General features: G+C 51.8%; 10 protein-coding genes across 10 annotated transcripts; 5 read left to right on the top strand and 5 right to left on the bottom strand.

Moving 5' to 3' along the window:
• Window positions 1-95: 95 nt before the first annotated feature.
• Window positions 96-1100, bottom strand: VTN77DRAFT_4554 (uncharacterized protein; the record flags this gene model as incomplete). Its single annotated transcript, XM_069420626.1, has 2 exons — window positions 96-413; window positions 474-1100. 2 exons carry the CDS (start codon window positions 1098-1100, stop codon window positions 96-98), a joined length of 945 nt encoding a protein of 314 aa, XP_069277727.1.
• Window positions 1101-1382: 282 nt separating this feature from the next.
• On the top strand, window positions 1383-2924 carry VTN77DRAFT_4553 (uncharacterized protein; the record flags this gene model as incomplete). Its single annotated transcript, XM_069420625.1, has 1 exon — window positions 1383-2924. The coding sequence occupies one exon, from the start codon at window positions 1383-1385 to the stop codon at window positions 2922-2924; it is 1542 nt and encodes a 513-aa protein (XP_069277726.1).
• Window positions 2925-3759: 835 nt separating this feature from the next.
• On the top strand, window positions 3760-4455 carry VTN77DRAFT_4552 (uncharacterized protein; the record flags this gene model as incomplete). Its single annotated transcript, XM_069420624.1, has 1 exon — window positions 3760-4455. The coding sequence occupies one exon, from the start codon at window positions 3760-3762 to the stop codon at window positions 4453-4455; it is 696 nt and encodes a 231-aa protein (XP_069277725.1).
• A 346-nt stretch (window positions 4456-4801) lies between these two features.
• VTN77DRAFT_4551 (uncharacterized protein) lies at window positions 4802-5905 on the bottom strand (the record flags this gene model as incomplete). Its single annotated transcript, XM_069420623.1, has 3 exons — window positions 4802-5265; window positions 5357-5643; window positions 5727-5905. The coding sequence occupies 3 exons, from the start codon at window positions 5903-5905 to the stop codon at window positions 4802-4804; spliced, it is 930 nt and encodes a 309-aa protein (XP_069277724.1).
• A 1725-nt stretch (window positions 5906-7630) lies between these two features.
• On the top strand, window positions 7631-7954 carry VTN77DRAFT_4550 (uncharacterized protein; the record flags this gene model as incomplete). The annotated part of the gene is made up of 2 exons (XM_069420622.1): window positions 7631-7663; window positions 7775-7954. The coding sequence occupies 2 exons, from the start codon at window positions 7631-7633 to the stop codon at window positions 7952-7954; spliced, it is 213 nt and encodes a 70-aa protein (XP_069277723.1).
• Window positions 7955-8818: 864 nt separating this feature from the next.
• On the bottom strand, window positions 8819-9496 carry VTN77DRAFT_4549 (uncharacterized protein; the record flags this gene model as incomplete). The annotated part of the gene is made up of 1 exon (XM_069420620.1): window positions 8819-9496. One exon carries the CDS (start codon window positions 9494-9496, stop codon window positions 8819-8821), a length of 678 nt encoding a protein of 225 aa, XP_069277722.1.
• A 611-nt stretch (window positions 9497-10107) lies between these two features.
• VTN77DRAFT_4548 (uncharacterized protein) lies at window positions 10108-11259 on the top strand (the record flags this gene model as incomplete). Its single annotated transcript, XM_069420619.1, has 1 exon — window positions 10108-11259. The coding sequence occupies one exon, from the start codon at window positions 10108-10110 to the stop codon at window positions 11257-11259; it is 1152 nt and encodes a 383-aa protein (XP_069277721.1).
• A 577-nt stretch (window positions 11260-11836) lies between these two features.
• Window positions 11837-13342, bottom strand: VTN77DRAFT_4547 (uncharacterized protein; the record flags this gene model as incomplete). The annotated part of the gene is made up of 1 exon (XM_069420618.1): window positions 11837-13342. One exon carries the CDS (start codon window positions 13340-13342, stop codon window positions 11837-11839), a length of 1506 nt encoding a protein of 501 aa, XP_069277720.1.
• A 1256-nt stretch (window positions 13343-14598) lies between these two features.
• On the top strand, window positions 14599-15735 carry VTN77DRAFT_4546 (uncharacterized protein; the record flags this gene model as incomplete). Its single annotated transcript, XM_069420617.1, has 3 exons — window positions 14599-15032; window positions 15094-15630; window positions 15696-15735. 3 exons carry the CDS (start codon window positions 14599-14601, stop codon window positions 15733-15735), a joined length of 1011 nt encoding a protein of 336 aa, XP_069277719.1.
• Window positions 15736-16276: 541 nt separating this feature from the next.
• Window positions 16277-17856, bottom strand: VTN77DRAFT_4545 (uncharacterized protein; the record flags this gene model as incomplete). Its single annotated transcript, XM_069420616.1, has 2 exons — window positions 16277-17614; window positions 17683-17856. The coding sequence occupies 2 exons, from the start codon at window positions 17854-17856 to the stop codon at window positions 16277-16279; spliced, it is 1512 nt and encodes a 503-aa protein (XP_069277718.1).
• Window positions 17857-18481: the final 625 nt, after the last annotated feature.

Below are 18481 nucleotides of genomic sequence, written 5' to 3'. Positions count from 1 at the left end.
CTGCATTATTAACAAGAAATGAAATGACTACTGCTTGCAATGAATGAATGAAAAAATGACATTACTACCGAAATCTTTCGCTCAAATAATTTTTTTTAGCCCCTCCGTCTGGTGGTGGGTGTCTTCCCCGCCGGCCTCGGGGCGACGCCACTGGTTTCAGCCGTAGCAGCAGGAACAGCAGCAGTAGCAGGCGCAGCAGCGGCAGCAGGGGCCTTTTCCACCATCTTCTGAGCCTTCTTGGGCTGGCGCTGGCGCTGGGCCTTGCCCGGGCTGTTCCAGTAGTAGACCATCTGCAGCGCGAGGATGGCGTTGAGAGCGAAGGCAGCGACAAAGCTGTAGAGGATGAGTTTGTCGTCGACTTCTTGCAGCGTGGTGAAGATGCGGGAGAGGGAGCCGAGGAGGTAGTTGAACACCTGGCAGGCAGTCAGTCAGGCAACTTTTCCGGAAAATGTCAAGTGTAGGGTAGAACGTACTGCAAACGCGCTCAGCTGTCCGGTTCCTCCCTCTTTCCAAATGGCGTAAATCTGGGGCACCTTGCTCGCGACGCCCAGCAGACCCGCACCAGCCTGGAGGTACGCCAGCATGTGGGCATCCACCAAGCTCGGATCAAACAGCAGAGCGTAGATACTGGCCGCAACGACGGCAACAAAAGTCGCTGCAGCAGCAGGCTTCCCGGCAAAAGTCAAGACCAGCACTCCCACAACGACATCCTGTACGGCAATCAGGGCCGTCTCGCCAAACGTGCTGAACGGGAACTGCTGCCGGACATTGTAGGAGAGGGTAATGAGCAAGCTTGCCGTCTCGAGCGCGTACGACACGAACGAAACGCCGGCCGAGGAGCGCGAGTTGACGAGTTTCAGGATTTGCGGCACCTTGACGATGGCGCTGGCGCCGACGATGGCGAGCCCAAGCGCCTTGGAGATGGCGAGCGACGTGCAGGCTGGGTCCTTGCTCACGTCGAGGTCCAGGACCAGCGTGCTGTGGCAGGGCGAGCCGATCAGCGAAATAATTGCATCGTGGACGGGTTCCGGCAGTGCGGTGGTGATGGGTTGGAGGTATGGCTTGAGCGGATCAAGCACGGTCGTTTGGAGTTTGTCCATGTTGTGCCGCTAGTCCGAAAAAAGATTTTTAATAGTCAAAGGGGAAAAAATGTCAAGTATGCCGCAGAAAGATGCTTTGTGTTTGTCGTTGTCGTCTGATCGGCGGCGAATGATAGGAAAAAGATAACAAATGTTCTTGTTCTTCTGCGGTTGTGGTCGCTGCCGCGACTCCGAGAAAATTAGGCATTCTCTCCATCGTCCGATCCGAGCACGCTCCGTCTGTTTTCCGACAACGCACCTGTCAATGCGGATTCCGCGGGGCTTCTTGCGGTACAGCTTGCCATGATCATACGGCCGTCGCTGCTGAGGCCAGTGTCGGCCCTCGACTCGGCGTCGCTGTGCTCGCGATGTCTCTCCAGATTGGCCCAGGGCCGGCCGTCGACCGGCTCTCTGCGGCGGAGCTTTGTCACGACATGTCGCCAGTCTGGAGTCTTCCACAGGGAGTACTTCTCCTCGCATGAGCCATTGGCTCGTAGTTCGGTCAGGACGGGGTTGTTAGCATCGTCCGCTGCAACCAGAACGGCCTCGATCAATACGTCTGCGCCGGCGAACTCCACTCCAATTGCTTCTGCTTCAGAGATATCACATGAACTCCCTCACAGACGACGGAAACGATTAAAGGAGGAGGAGGAGGCCAATACCAATGCGACCGAACCCACCATCCCTCTCGATGCCTCCGCCCGCCTCTCCGCCATCTCCTCAGCGCTGCCGACCACTTCCCTCCGGCGCAAACTCACTGCGTATTTCGCTCTTACGAAACCTCGCCTCTCCTTCCTTATTCTCTTGTCGACGACCTCTGCTTATGGGTTGTATCCAATTTCTTCGCTTCTCACCCTTGATCCCGCCGTGGCCCAGCCGACCTTATCTACATCGACGCTCACATTCCTCTACCTGACCACGGGGACCTTCTTGTCGAGTGCCAGCGCCAATGCGCTGAATATGTTCTTCGAGCCGAAGTACGATGCTCGCATGACTCGGACGCGCAACCGGCCCCTCGTCCGGGGGCTAGTATCAACTCGCGGAGCGGTTCTCTTCGCCATTGCGACGGGTGTCGTCGGAGTCGGCTTGCTCTACGTGGGAACAAATCCCACCGTTGCAGCACTATCAGCGGCCAATATATGCCTATATGCATTTGCCTACACTCCGCTAAAGAGGATCCACGTCGTCAATACGTGGGTTGGTGCCGTCGTCGGCGCCATTCCACCGATGATGGGCTGGGTCGCTGCAGCGGGTCAGACAGCGACGACTGGCCACGACACCTGGCGGGACATGCTTCTGAGCGAAGACAGCATCGGCGGGTGGCTGTTAGCCGCACTGCTCTTTGCGTGGCAGTTCCCGCACTTCAACTCGCTCTCGCACCTCATCCGGGAAGAATACAAAGCCGCGGGCCACCAGATGATGGCGTGGGTGAACCCGGCTCGCAACGCGCGCGTCGCACTGCGGTATTCGATTCTTATGTTCCCCATCGCCTTCGGGATGTGGTACATCGGCATTGTCAATGACTGGTTCTTGGTCAGCAGCACCCTGGCCAACGGGTGGCTGGTCAAGGAGGCCTATCAGTTCTGGAAGCACCAAGGTGCGAAAGGGAGTGCTCGCGGCCTTTTCTGGGCGAGTGTGTGGCAGCTGCCCATCCTGTTGGTCGGTGGACTGGTGACGAAGACAGGAGTCTGGGATGGCGTGTGGAGGAGGATTGTCGGTGAGCCTGAAGAAGATGATGATGAATATTATGATGACGAGGAGGATGATGAAACGGACGTGCATGTTGCTCAGAGACCTGAGAAAGGCGTCGCCTTGTCAACCGTAAGATCTACATCTACGGCATGAAACAAAGTCTTTTTTTTTTTCACATTTTGTTTTTATTTTCTTTCTATAATTCTCTCTCTTTTCCTATCCTGCGAGATGAGATGAGATGAGATGTGACGAGTGGATGGGTTCGCAGGGAAGTGGGCAGGCAGGTTGGGGCGTTTATTTATTTTAAACGATTTCATCTTCATTTTTGTATTGTATTTTGTATTGTATGTATGAGTACCTAACCTTCCTAGTTGGGAGAAATGTCCATCAGACCGGTCTGGTTTTGATTCCTTTTTCTTTGTCTGCACTTTCTTTCTCATTCTTTCATCATAAGGATTGCTTCACGTCCCCTCTACTCCCTCTACTCCCTTTACTCTATCTACTCACACTCTACTCCCTTCATGGCAATTTCAATGTCAATGTCATTTTTTCTGATGTCAGTTTCTAGGTAGATGAGATCATGTATGTACTGGATACAGTGCAATAGAAAGGAAGGATCTTGAAGCCGACTCACAGGACTCCGTACCCGTGTCTTTTACTATCGTAGACACGGTACTTACGTATCGATTGTCTAGTGTATTCACTTGGGAGAGTGCAGGCCTGTACGTAACAGGTTCATCTACTTAATTAGATGCAAAACAGTGAACGCGTCTGACAGCTTGTTTACCCACCCTCCAAACCTCTACTGCTTCTACTGCTCCTAACAATTTCCCAAACTAACCAACCAACCAGGCCTAACAACAAACAATGCGCCTCGTTACAACTCACCTCAACGAACTGCAGCATTTGCTCTTGGAGTTTTTCGAGTCTATTTAAGACTAGGTATGTACCCATTTGTCCACTACAAAAAGTAAGAAAGTAATGATTGATGCTAATTCATACTCATGTGTACAGTACATATCCTCAGACACGCATCTCCGCATTACTTTACGTCATCATCATCAAAATAGGAAAAAGAAAACGTCGTGATAAGAGAAGACCTCGTCGTGAGGAGAACTCGACTGAAGACGACCCAGATGAATTCTTCTCCGCTAGATACCATCGCAAAGAGGAACCAAGAAGAGAAGACATACCCGATCCCGATCGCAGAGACTATCCTAACAAGCTGCTCAAGGAGCTTGAAGAAGTTTACTGCAATCGCCAAAAGTCGAATTCGACATCTTCTGCTCCTGCTAAGCGCTTGTCGTCATCATCTGCCGCTGCTGCTGCTCCACATGAGGTCTTCATTGTCACTCATGAGAGGCTCTATACATACGATGACAAGGAGTCCGATGTCATCGGCACGGACGCCCGGCTCGAGACGGCCAACGAGCAGGTTTTGAAGATCTTCAAAGAGGCGCATGAAGAATTCCTCTATGAAGTCAGGACTGGTGATGGTGATGAAAGTTACGGTGATCGCGGCGAAGGGTTTGTCAAGATACGTCCCGGGCAGGAATACTATGTGCGTGATGATGAAGTAGGGTGGTGTATCGACGAGGATGGCGCCTTGTTGCTGCTGGCGAAAGATGGAAGAGATGGTGATTTTTACAAGGTCTACACCCTTACGCAGGAAGTGCAGGCGTGATGGACAGAGTTCGATTGAAGGAGTGCAAGACTGCAACGTTAGCCTACCTACTTTGGTACTTACCTAAGGTAAGGTTTAGGGTTAGGACTCGTTCAACACCTTGGCGAATCCTGATAGCTTTCTACAAATCGATATCATCAAAATTCGTTCTCATCAGCAGTAGCTCCTAGAGTTTCAGTCTCACTTGCTAGCAACATGTCTGCGATAGGTACGCCCAGTACCAGAAAAAGTCTAACAGCTAGCAATTTACATAATGCCGTGTCCTGTGACTTGCAGAGAACACAGCCAGACACTCCGACAATCGAGGTGCTTGGTTTCTAGCACGCTGTCTCCAATATATAGGTATCTATGGGAAAAGCTGCATCACATACAAATCCTTCCATTCCTCTTTGACAGCATGCTTCCTGCAAATCTCCATCACATCCCTAACCAACGGGCCCCCTTCTTCCATGAGACGCTCCATGAGACGCTGAAACTCCGGGTCGCCCAAGGTCTCATGGATGGGCGTTTGGACGCACTTCAGCAGGAGGCAAACCTTGCGCAACGGGTCGTCGTTCCGGCTCGTGTTGTTGTACACGTACCGCACCTGGTCCACCGTCAGATTGGACGGGTCGCAGAACTCGCCATAGTGCCGGATCTCGTCGAGGATGTGCCGCTTGAATCCGAAGGCTTGGAGCTTGTCGGCGAGGACGTAGCAGGAGAATTGAAGAGAGAAGTCGTAGTGGTCGTATTCTGCGCTGGACTCGACGGCGGAGCCGGTCTCCCAGACTTCTTCCTCTTCTTCTTCCTCATCCTCCTCCTCCTTCTCCTCTGGCTGTATCCTCTGCTAAACTCTTCTCCTTTTCAGACTTCATTTTCTTCTGCTTCGCAGCGGCAGCTCCAAAGACATCCGGCTCGATACCCCCAAGAAAGTCGTCGTCATTTTCAGCGACGTTCTTCCCATGAGCATCCTTGAAGATGGCACCAGTATCACATTCGCTTCCGACGTAGAGCCACTCAGCAAAGACAGCGAAGCTCGTCACGTCGTCTTCTGGCGGTCTCACAACTTGCGTCTGACCCTCCTGGAACCGATCAGTTCGGAGCATGGAGCGGAAGAAGAGAGAATGCCGCCGAAGCAGACCGCGATGAAGATGGAAGCGTCGCTCCGAAGGCCCGACTAGGACCGTGACGATGGGCGTGCAGAGCAGCCTATCAGTCATATATTAACAATACATATGCTTTAAAAAAGAATGTTAAAAGAAGACTGCATGTTGTGCATCCTGCCTACATACCTCCACAGTCTCCGATTGCGCATTTCGGCATCATGGTCAAGGTCAAAGTCTTCGTCGATGGAGTTATCCGAGTCATCGGACGGAAGATCGTTGATTGTTGCTCCCAATGGCTTGTGTTTGTTGTTCTCCGGCTGTTGGACTGGTTGCGTCTGCGACTCCTGTTGCCGGGAGTCTGCCATGATGACAGAAATCTGCCAGTGGTTTTCTCTCTCTCTCTCTCTCTCTCTGAGGTGTGAAAATAAAAGGATTGTGTATAGCACTGGCTTTTGGCCCCTCCAAAGAATGTATGTATACCACGACCCTACTAGGTAGTTCTAGGATGGAAGCGGCTGGAAAATCTACCAATTTTAGTTTTATGGCAAAAAAAAAACACCCTATGGGCGCTTCTTAATTGGCACTGCACTGCATCCCTGCCTCAGGTAGCTGGGCGTGTGATTGCGTGTGATGTACCAGGTATGTTTATGTACTCTGTACAGTACAAATGTCAACCGAAAAATAAGGCTCCGTCCAATCCGACTGACTGATCAAAGCGGAACGAACGAACCGCTTTCTCCTGTTGTCCCACACCCTACTCCAAGAACTGCAATTGCAGGCTTGTTGCGAAAGTCGATGGCCAGATTGACGGGCACTCGTATAGGCCTTACTTCCATTTTCGTGACAAGGCCTGCTATCGAAGCGAATGCGAGAAGTTGCCGTAATTCCTGATCGATGGACCCCTCACCCAGGATGGTACCTAGGTAGGTACCTCGGTAGGTATTCGCAGTATCGTCCAATTATGTAACGTACGACCGAGTCACGAACCTGTACTGTAGGGTTGTGCTTAGTCTCCAGGTTGCAGTAACCTTATCGATTCCATGCTTCTGCCTGGGTACCTCCTGGCTGGTACCCTATTGATATGCAGCTTCAATAAAGCCCTCATAGCCCTCTTCTTGCAGCAACATTCTCCATTTCCTGGACGCTTTTAGCGAAGACCTTCAGACATCAAAGCTTATTATTAAAGGGCTATTCCTTCAGAATAAGCCTTCATCTAGATCACTGATGTTCGTCTGGATGTCTGACGACTGGACTGTATTGCTGTCCTTGATTATAGGTATCTACAGGAATGCTCCACTGCAGACAACACACGTGATGCCGTCACGCCCGATATGACTCCAGCAGAAACATGGCCCTCCCTCCCGCACTTCGAATCGACATCTGCTCCACACAGCAGCTTCCTCGCACTCAACAACAGTCTGTCATCGGCCAGAGACCAGTCTTTTGTGTGACCTTCCTTCCACGGAAGCACACAACACAAAAAAACCGATTCCACCGAAGTCGGCGAGAAAGAAGGATATTTTCGATCGCTGCTTGCGATGGGATGACGACCAGACCAGATCCAGCAGGAGACCACTGTTCCAACCAGTGTATCACGCGCGTCGACTGCATCGCAAATCCAGGAATGGATGCGCAAATTGTAAGAAGAGACAGGTGAAGGTGTCATGACTGGCGATTGGATGAGATCTGAGGTTGATCTTATCTGGACTGACTATAGAACTATATATCCATGGATACGTATAGTGCGACGAGACCAAACCTCATTGCCGGAGATGTCAAATGTACGAGTCACCTGCGATTATGCTCCCTTGATTCTGCGCTCGAGGGAAAGCAGAGGATTTGCCTCTCAATTCTTGGATGCCCATGGTCGGTAACTGTATTCTGCCACAGACGCTGAGACCTACCCAATGTGTCTTGTTGCAACAGCCGAAAAAAAAAAATCGATGAGCTACTGTAACTCCATACGCCTCCTCGTATCGGAGCGGGTTTCCGGTGGACTACAACCTCCTTGCTGTGGAGTCTGAAAGCTCTCCATCATTTTGGCATCTTCATGATAAAGACCGGTCACTACGCAGTCTTCTAGAGCCCTCATGCAGAGTGAAGTCACGCAGCTGGCTTTTGAGGTATGTAAAACACATCTATATTATGTAGATGAAATGTCATGGTTGTTTTCTGTTTAGTATTAGATATCGGTCTCGTAATTCCTAGCTGACATGCTTGCCGGCTGTAAACAGAAACCGTCCCTGATGCACAGCGTCATTGGAGTCGTTAAACCCATCTTTGCCACCTCCCAGATAGCTCACGTTACAAGCTGGCTGAGGCCTACCTCTGGCAGCAGACGATCAGAGCCGGTGTCGGGTTCCACAACATGGACGCCCTCTTCGCGTTTCCGCCAAGGAATACAGGCCGGCTAACTCATGGGTCTTTTCCTAGGACAACAACAGAGACCCGGAGGAGCTCAACTGGCTCGTGCTGCAGTGCAGACCCGGCGAAGGCGTGGCTGCGCGTGCGCTGCGAATGCGTCGCCATCTGCATCTGCAGTTCATGTTCATGTTCATAGTCCTCAAGAACAGAACAGCTCCGATCTACGGATTCTTCTGCATCTGTTCGAATTCCCTGCCAAGGCGTGTGGTGTGGTTATGTGCTCAAGCACGACGCACGTCAGGGAGGTAAAGCTTTGACGCCAATCTGGACTTGACCAGGCTCGAAGGGTTCTGATTTTGTTCTCTGACAGTCACCAGGAATCTCAATATTCCGGACATTGACTTTATGACATATATTAGGTATGTATATTATTTCTGGTCTCTTCCTCTCCGTTGTTTGCGAGATGCAATACATACAACAAGGAGATCCACCAGATTTCGACCTAAGACATCAGGCTAGGCCGCAGCTGTATGTACTGCCATATAGATATGATTAAATACCACCCATTGGACGCCTCCAGTATGCCATACCTCATACCTGGATCATGCGCCTCCCATAGGTACCCTCTGAAGCCGTCCCAAACCGTAAAATAGGAACCGTAAAAGACTAAGGCAGAAAAAAAATAGGGAAAAAAAAAAGACAGAGAGAGACCAAACGCCGAAATCAACCCAAATTCGAAGATTCAACCGATTAAACCGCTTCCGGTAGAACAGATATCCCCCCGACTGTGACAGTCGACATGGCCTGAATAGGATGGCCCATTAATGCCTCCCAAATGCAAGAAATGGTATATAGATATTATGTAGGAAGGCGATCTCCCTTTCAGGATCTAGTCGTAAGTAGTGTTAACCTGTTCATTGACTGTCCCACGACCTTCTCGGTCGGCCACCGGTCATATGATCGGTAATATCAGGGTAAGGTCCTCGACTGCCGTAGATAAAACCTGGTCGTTGAAAGACAGGCCGTGGCTGGGGTATATGAACCATAGGAGGTGGGGTGATTGGCGATGGACCCTGCATGTGATGAGCGGTCATCTGCGCGACTTCTACCCGCTGGTTCATCGACGACGCCCTCGAGCGCGGCGGCACCAGCGACGTACAAGATGAATACGGGGGAGGCGGCGTGTCTCGTGTCTCTGTTGACGTGTGGCCAAAGCTGCTGGGGAAGGAGAAAGCGGATGATGCGTCGTCAGCGCTGGTATTATTCTCAGTTGGCTGAGATGATGGATCTTCAAAGTCGCGTCTGTTCTTCTCATCCGGATCTCGGCGAGTCGCTGCGCCAGAAGCATCCTGATCTGCACTGGACTGAAGCGTCTTCTCGTGGACGCTCACAGGACGAGGAGTATATCTAGGAAGCGGAACGACGGGAACGTAGCCCTCTGTCTCTGCTAGAGCGGGATCATTGGAATATTGAGGCGGGTCCACATGGCTATCTCTCCGTACGAAACCCGCCTGCGGATCATAGGGAATCTGAGTTTGGACACGAGGACGCTGTGAAGCACGGGATGCGAAGCAGCCGCAGAGGAGGGACATGCTGGAGGCCGTACTTCGGATTGGCGGGAAATGAAGAAAGACGAGGATCTAGGTGTTTCCCAACAAAAGATGGTTATAGAAAGATTAGCCCATCCAAGTGATATCCCATAAGCCAGACATGAATGATCGAGAGACAGCTGGGAACAGGCTGCGTGGGGTCCAACTCTGTTAATTGGAAAATGCGGCTGAGCGGAACGCCAGACGATCGAGGAAAAGGGGGTCAGAAAAGGTAGGTACAGAGACCCAGCGATCAAAGAGCCATCCTCTTGTCATCTGTCTGCGCCCTTAACAGTTTCGAGACGGCTGAGACCGATAAAGTCAGATATAGCTGAAGAGGAAGGACAGCAAGAGGAGAGGCTGAAGTCACGGGCGGGCTGAGGCTCTCAGGCACCAGCATTCATTGCCCGCCTTCCTATTGGTGAGCACGGTTCCCCGCCGGCGATAAATGTGGCTTATCGATAATAGTCGGGCTAGCTAAATTGGGTTATCGCCAATTAGCCCTTTATTTTTTATTTTCCGCCTCAAAGGCTGTCCCCTCTCGTGCCTGTTAACTGATACCCTCCCCGCCTTTCATATTCAGAACCGCCACGGTTACATTCATCCGGTTGAATATGCCTGCTCTCCCCCCCGACTCCGACTACGCGACCATCGCCCAGCTGGTGGAACCTCCCCATGTCTCCCCGCACCGCTCCCACGACCCCGCCAACAACGAGAAGCGCACCGACCCATTCCAATTCGGATCGCGCTACCTCGAGGAAGGCGACGACGTCTTCGAATTCAATGCCTGGGACCACGTAGAGCCCGACCCGGAGTACGAGGCCTACGCGGAGATCCAGTACGCCAAGCAGCGCGAGTCCCCCGTGTCGGACTTTGACCGCCGCCGCTTCAACTCCAATCCCGCGCACTGGTGGAATCTTTTCTATAAGAACCATACTTCCCACTTCTTCAAGAACCGGAAATGGCTGCGCCAGGAGTTCCCCGTGCTTGCAGACGTCACGCGCAAGGGAGCCGGTCGAAAGGTCGTGCTGGAGGTGGGAGCGGGCGCTGGGAACACGGCCTTCCCGCTGATTATCAACAACGAGAATGACGAGCTAATGGTGCATGCGTGCGATTTCTCCACCACGGCCGTGAAGGTCATGCGCGAGAGCGAGCACTACGACGAGAAGCACATCCGGGCTGATGTGTGGGATGTCGCCAAGGAGGGTGAGGACTCTCTCCCGCCCGGACTGGGCGAAGAGTCGGTAGATGTCGTTGTGCTCATCTTCATCTTTTCTGCTCTCGCACCGGACCAGTGGAACAGCGCGCTGCGCAACATCTACCGTGTTCTCAAGCCGGGAGGGGAGGTCCTGTTCCGAGATTACGGTCGGGGCGACCTGGCCCAAGTGCGCTTCAAAAAGGGCCGCTATCTTTCAGAGAACTTCTACGTCCGGGGCGACGGCACCAGAGTATACTTTTTCGGCAAGGAAGAACTAGAATCCATCTGGGGACGGTGGACTCCCGAGAAGGGCCTGCAGATGCAGCAGACGGAAGGAGACAACAACGAACATTCCGCGGAAGAGAGCAAGGAGGGAGCGTTTGAGGTCATCAATCTGGCCGTCGATCGGAGACTGATTGTCAACCGTCAGCGACGGCTCAAGATGTATCGATGCTGGCTCCAGGCTCGGTTTCAAAAACGTATCCGATCTGCGGAATCTGAACCCAGTGTTGAACAAACTGTGGCGTCAAAAGAGGATGAGAAACAGAATGGTAATGCAGCATCATGATTGAATCTAGATACGCATCCAGATTCAAGATCGAATCCATACTGGGCTCACATGCCCTCATTGTCTGCCGCAGATCCTCATATCCGGGGTTTCAAGCCCCTCCGATACGATTTGTCTCTGGGGATGGGCATTGGCTATGCAGCGCTCGTCTATTTCCGACGTTTAGTGAAGTGGGGGAAGCAGGCACAGTCAGTCGATCGCATTTGGAGGTTCGCCCCAACTATCGTGCGGCTTTCGTGTAAAAGGACGAGTTCTGCCCGCTTTGATAACCTCTCGACATGAGATGAGAGATAAGATTACGACGACTGGTCGGATATCCTCGGATTCTGTGTCCTGAACCTGGCAGGACCATCGCCCCGGGAGGGCTCTGGCTGACTGGATGAGAGAAAAGCCTCATTTTCATTTCTTTGATCCAATACCCCACGCTTACTTACCCTTCTTACTTCCAATGTATGTTCATTTTTGGTAGAAAGTGCATACATAGAGAATTGCCATAGACTAGGCAATAGATACATACAGACATAAATCGTTGCGATCATTTTCTAAATCCTGCTCTATCACCATGCCGAAAGCCAAGTTAGTGAACGTGAGACACATCACAGTGGAATGAATCCTCTATGACTTCCCATTCGTCATTTCCATTTGCAGTCGAATAACCAGGTCCACTCAACCCTGAGGAAGATGACGATGGGTTGGTAACTTCTCCCGAATACCGTCGGCGGCGGCGACAGATTATCTTGCCTTTATTCTTGGTTCCATCCTGCATGATGACCTGGACATCTTCGAATCGGTAGGCCTCAGGAAGGGACGATGATTCGAATCCCCGAAATTGTGAAGAGCCCTGCGCCTTTACTCCCTTTGTCTGCACTGGAGGAGAAGAGTCCTTTTGGTAGAAATCTCCTTCCTCTAGAGCAATGACCCGTTTTGCTATCGCGGCAACAACTTCTCCGTCCCACATCGTTTCTCGATGCAGCGCTCCCGTCAGGACGTCAATTGCCTGCCGTCGAATCGATGGTACGCGACACTTGATAGCGGTATAATACAGGGGCGGGATGATGCCCATGTCGACAATGAAGTTGCGACTGCCAAGGGGACATTTCCCTGTATTGACCTCGTAAGGAATCGGTAGGTCCTGCAGGTTAGCAAGGCTTCTTGCCTTCATCACCAGGCTGCTGAACGAATGTGTGTGGCTGTCGTATACCATCTCACTCCAGGGCGTGTTCGGCTGAGGACACGTCGACAGCATGATCGAGGTCATGATGTGATATATTCGAAGTAGTGGAAGACCCATCCCCGTACGTGGATTGAGAGTAGGCAACAGGGTGGGAACAGAAGCCTCGTACGAGTCAAGCCAGGCACTCAGAGAAGCTTGCAGTGCTTTCCTCTCTCTCAACAGTGAAATAGTGTCAAGGGATAAATATTTGTCAGATCGAGAGGCCTCAATCAGGTGAAGGACCGAATTGAGTAGTACCTCGAGGTATTGCCGTGCTTCCTCTAATGAGCCAAATTTCTCTGGAATGTGAAAATGTTGCCTGGAGCGTGGATCTTCGGCGACAACATGCAGGTAGCGAGAGGGATAGCCAAATAGGACAGACTGTATATTTATGCGTGCGAATGCCTCGAGCAGATCATCATCCAAAGACTGAGGGTTCAGCTGGCGAGTAACGGTGATCTTAGGAGAGAATCCCATCTGGTGATGACGATTTCGTGACTGTCGCTGAAGGTTGCTGAGAAGTTTGATGCCATTGTCGATATGCGTGTTCGCGGCAGTGTACGATCCCCTCAAGAGCTCGATGCATGTGAAGATAATGCACGTGGTCAGGGCGATCTGCAATGAGCGGTGATTTCGGGCCGCGAAATGGATCTGGAGATCCGCGATAGCCTTGTTGTACTGTTGCAGGGCGAATCGATCCCACTGGTTTGTGATCTCGTCCGTGTTGGAATCGCGACGGAGACATTCGCGCAGCTCCTGTCCTCTCTGTGTGGAAGCCAGAGCAACAACAGCGTGGAACACGGCAGGCTCGCTTGAGGACACCTGGAGGATGATGGTCTCCCAAAATCTCGAATCAAAGACTCCCGGCATCTTTAACGAAAGTAGTCAAAACACGTCGATTCCTCAGAGCCGACATTTGCCATGACCGGGAACTGGTTCCCATTCAACCATGAGCTGGGCCTGGAAGTACATGAGAGATCGGTTTTGGTCCGCCATGAGCGGTTGCCGTACGAATTCCCACCACCGCCCCAGATGCCGTACCCGTCGCAGACACGTCCAGTCGAGAGACATCGTTCACAAGCCGGCTTCTTCTCGTCACATTTCACCCGACGGATTCTGTGGCCGGGACCAATGAGCAGGTTGGCCAGATCAGACTAATTTTAATAGACTCACTTGCACGTTCGACAGCCAGACTTAACGCGGGACCTCCCAGTCCGTTGACTTGGTTTGGTTTGGCGTACAGATCGGTCCTCTCCATGCGTGACCTGCTTGGTATTCACCGAATCTCGTGCCATTTTCAGCCGTATGAATGGATGCAGTCCAATCTTTGGAATTCTTTCGATAGTTGACTAGTCGTGACACAGCGATATGGAGTTTCCCAAGACTTTGAAAACGTGGTCAGTCAAATCCGAGATGATTATTCTCGAAAGATGGGCCCGAAGAGACAGAAGATGAGGTGGATACAACGAGATCACCCGACTGATCCGGCTTGAGGGTTCGCAAAGGATAGATTGTTACTGGAAGACATCCTTGCAATGCTAGGATGTTGGTTTTTATAACCGTGAACTATTTTCGAGGAGGATTCCAAGGTCCTGGCCCAGGGCAGTTATCTTATTCCATTCTTGGAAGGAGCACAGGACGGGATCTCCAGGGCTGAGTTTCCAGTCAAACTCATTTCTCATTGGCGGGCTCGCAAACTTGGATTTCTTATTGGCCAGCTGAGAGATGTGGGTTCAGTGGGTTGCTCTTACCCATACCCACTGAACTTAAACAAGACGTACTTGCCATATCGGGCTATTTTTGGACACGACCTCAAACACTGCCTAGACAAGGAATTAGTAATAATGAGCTGTACAGCGTGATCCAGGAAATTCCTGTGTAGTCTGAGTTGTCCTATCAAACCCTCCCAACGATAATGATAGGGCTCTGCTTCAATGCGGCGAAATTTGTCTCCGTCGCTTTTGTCCAATATATAAAGACCATGTTTTCTGCACTTCATGACCATGGAAATCAAGGTACTCGCCTTTCCAGCGTCTCATCACAGACATCTTGACAAGACGCAAGTCTGGGATTATTTCACGTTATTCCTGCTCTTCTCTCACAGTCACAACCTGTGGATCTAGACAATGGCTCTTCCCACTCGAGCATTGGGTCGCGGCGGTCCTCAGGTCCCTGCCATCGGCGTGGGATTGATGAACATCGCGGATGCGTACGCTGACGGAGGCAGTGAAGAACAGCGCCTGGAATTCCTCGACCGCGTCTACGAGTTAGGAGAAACCTTCTGGGACACAGCCGATATCTACTTTGACTGCGAGGAGCTCGTCGGCAAGTGGTTTCAGCGCTCAGGCAAACGGAACGACATTTTTCTGGCTACAAAGTTTGGTCTCGACTACTCCACGGGAGCGGAGGTTGTCCACTCGGATCCCGAGTATGCGAAGGCGGCTTGTGAGAGGAGTCTGAAGAGACTGGGGGTTGATACCATCGACTTGTATTATTGTCATCGTGTGGAAAGAGAGATTCCAATTGAGAAAACGATCGCGGCGATGGTCGAACTGAAGAAGTCAGTCAGGGGCCTTTTTTTTATACCCTGTAGGTGCTTCGCTGACTTTTCCGCTTTGCAGCCAGGGCAAGATTCGCTATCTCGGCCTCAGTGAAGTCTCTGGCGCGACCTTGCGCCGGGCACATGCTGTCCATCCCATCGCCGCTGTCCAGGTTGAATACAGTCCTTTTTCGCAGGACATTGAAGAACCGCACTCGGATCTGCTCGCGACATGTCGTGAGCTGGGTGTGGCTGTCGTTGCGTACAGCCCGCTGGGCCGCGGGTTCTTGACCAGACAGATCAAGAGCCTCGATGATCTGCCAGATCTGTTTCGCAAGAACGTACCTCGTTTTACGGGCGAGAACTTCCCAAAGATCCTCGAGGTGGTGAAGAAGTTGGAAGCCGTCGGATCACGACACGGCGCCACCGCCAGCCAAGTCGCCCTGGCGTGGCTCCTCGCCCAGGATGAATTGGTCATCCCCATTCCAGGGACGCGGTCAGTGAAGAGAGTGAAAGAAAACCTCGACGCGCTGAAAATCTCGTTGAGTGAGGAGGAGGAAAAGGAGATTCGTGATGCGGTCAATCAGGTGAACCCTACAGGGAAACGCACGCCGGAGTTGTAAGTCAGGCATTTTCCGTCTGTAATCTCCTCTTTGCTAACCGCTGTGAAATCAAACGATACAGCTTCAAAGGACAGCTCCTGGGAGATACTGTGCTGCTTTGAGACGGTGGCATATGGCTAGCATCTAACCATAACATTGCAGGTTGACATGAATAACAAGTCGAACACATGTCAAAAACACCAAGGATCTCTATCACCGGAGACCAAATATACTCCTCTCATTACTCAAGACTCGATCGACAAGTACAAAAAACTAGGAAATCCTATCTCTCGTTTACAAATCCGAAATTGCCACTGGCAACGATATGATTATTAACTTGGACAGGAAGCAAGCACATGGTATGGACAAGGCTGAAGTAACTCCAAGAATATGCAACCCAAAAAGGCTCCTCTAATTCGAAGGCAATCAAATCAAATCAAATCAAATGCTTGACTGTCTAGCAATCAAGTCTATCGGTCCGTAAACCAATGCGCCAGCCAAGCCACAACTCTATTTGCAGGATGGAAATGTCTTTTTATCTTTTTTTTCTGTCGATTCTGTACAAGACAGAAAAAAATGACAAAGGGAGTCGAACATCTACAAGATATAAGGGCAAGGGGAAGCTGACCTCTGCCGAATTCAGCAATAGGTCGACCAGTCAAATCACCTCGTCAAGGACGGGCATTCCCCCTTCGCACGCAAAAACGCGCCCGCAAAGAGATCCTGCATGGCACAATAATGGAACAGGATCCCGCCCACCACGGCAACATGCCAGATATTGTGGCTGCCGCCGAAATAGTCAAAAAACCCGGGTTTCCATCGTTCCGGGATTTGCGACGCATAGATGCATGCGCCCAGGAAGTACACCAGGATGCTCTTCATCACGGGTGCGTAGAAGTATAGACACCAGGCGAAACCCCGGGTGTAGCTCAGCTGAGCGAGAGGGGCGAAGCCGGTCAGTGCCAGTGTGACATAAAAGGCTACACGGGCCCATGCCATCTCCGCACGGTTAAAAGTTGGATGCCAGGGGAGGATAACGCCGCCGATACCGAGGGATAATGTCAGAAGAATGTAGATCCATCGTGATGTGGGCTCGCAATAGAACGCGGTGTACTCGGTGGTGATTATCGAGGCGGCGACCAGGAAGGAGATGCCGGTATAATCCACACAAGCAAAGCGCTCCATCAGGGGCTGGTTGGCAATGCCGTTCATGGTGTGCCATAAGGTGCTGCAGACCAGGCACTTGCACGCGGCAAAGAAGAACACAGCGGCGATCATCACGTCCGCCTTGGTGCTGAGAGAGAAGTTGGGGTTGAGCGGATAGAAGTAGAAGGCCACGGACAAGACGATGAAAAAGCCAATGAGATGGGACCAGATGTTGACCAGCTCGTTCGAGGGGGAGAAGACCGATGCCAGGCATTCCACCTTCGACGTAGTGAACCGATATCCTTGCAGGATGTGCGGGTTTACTCTCCACGGGTGAGGGAGGTCCTTGTAATGGATCAGACCGTTCTTCTGCGCCAGCTGAATCGCACGATCAATGCTTTCGCGAAGAGCGTCTTTCGCTTGTCGAGCATGCTCTATACCCTCATCGACTGCTTCCCTGACTGCTTCCCGAGCATGCGTCAGCCCCGAGTCGACTGCCTTCCAGCCTTCATCCAATGCTCCAGACAGGCCCCGGTCCCGGACGGCATGGGTTCGCGACTCGATCTCACTCAAAAAGGATTCCATCAGTCGCATGCCCGCGTGAGCCTTTTGCTCGAGCGTCTCCTTCGTCGCGAGAACCTCGTTGTATCGGTCCTCTAGGGTTTCTACCAGGATCTTCGCCCGTTTCTTGCCACCGCCCATCAGCTCCCCCGAGGCAGCACAGCACTTGTCTCGCACAGCCTCCAGCGTGGCATATCCTCTCCTCAAGCTCGCGTCGATCTGCTCCATGTGTGACTTGCGGTAGTCCTCCAACCATTGAAGCCGTCGTTCCAATTCCACCAGAAAGAGCTCCACCTATGAACAACCACGTCAGAGCGGGGAACAACCCGGGAACTAGACAAACACGTAATGTTGCAACTGACCCTCAGGAAGATTGCGTCTGCATCGTAGTCGCATGACGTTCGTCTTATCGTCTGAAACGAATGCCTTCTTCTCCGATCGCGCAGGAGAGGCGTCTCGTCGGTAGGAGTGGAGCAAGACGTGGACATGCAGTCCGGATAGGACTCGATAGTCATTGACGGAGCCTTGCACGCCATTCTGCCGTCAATTGACCTGGATGTCTTTCTCTAGGATATCATGCCGTTGCTTTCACTGTGCTGTTGAGAAAGCCACTCAGTGGACTCGGGTATAAAAAGCGGTTCCGGGACTCCACTCAACGCTTTCCGAGCGTTTGTTGCCACAGAAATATCAAGAGTGGATAGAAGCAGCTGGGCAGCAATGGCAAAAAGGAGGATAAAATGACAAGGTAAAATATGGATATTTTGTAGTCAGGCTCAGTGCAGAGCAGGGAATAAATACATGATGGGGGCGCTCTTTTAAAGGAGAAACGAAGGCCTGCGGGCGGGGAGCTTAGCTAAGTCCACGCCGGTGCCGCGAGGGGTGATCTCCATTCCCAAGTTCCCAACAACCTGCAAATTATTATAGTACTAGCTGTATCTTGGCCTGCTCTGACTTTGACACGGGCATCTTCTCGCTATCCAATATCCATTCATCAGGTGGCCTGCACATTGATCGCTCTTAGTTCAGGCTTCAGCCAACCCACGCTGCGGATCTTCCAGTCATGGCGGTGCTTACTGGCCGCTAGACAAAGACTAGACGGAGCGGAGCCTTTTGACACTTCTTTCTTGACCCGTCAGCGACGCCGAACCCCCCACGCGCCCG

Source organism: Rasamsonia byssochlamydoides (assembly GCF_041956645.1).
Source record: "Rasamsonia byssochlamydoides strain NRRL 3658 unplaced genomic scaffold VTN77scaffold_31, whole genome shotgun sequence".
NCBI lineage: Eukaryota > Fungi > Ascomycota > Eurotiomycetes > Eurotiales > Trichocomaceae > Rasamsonia > Rasamsonia byssochlamydoides.
The sequence above is the reverse complement of the archived record's forward strand: the minus strand, read 5'-3'. Positions and strand labels throughout refer to the sequence as shown.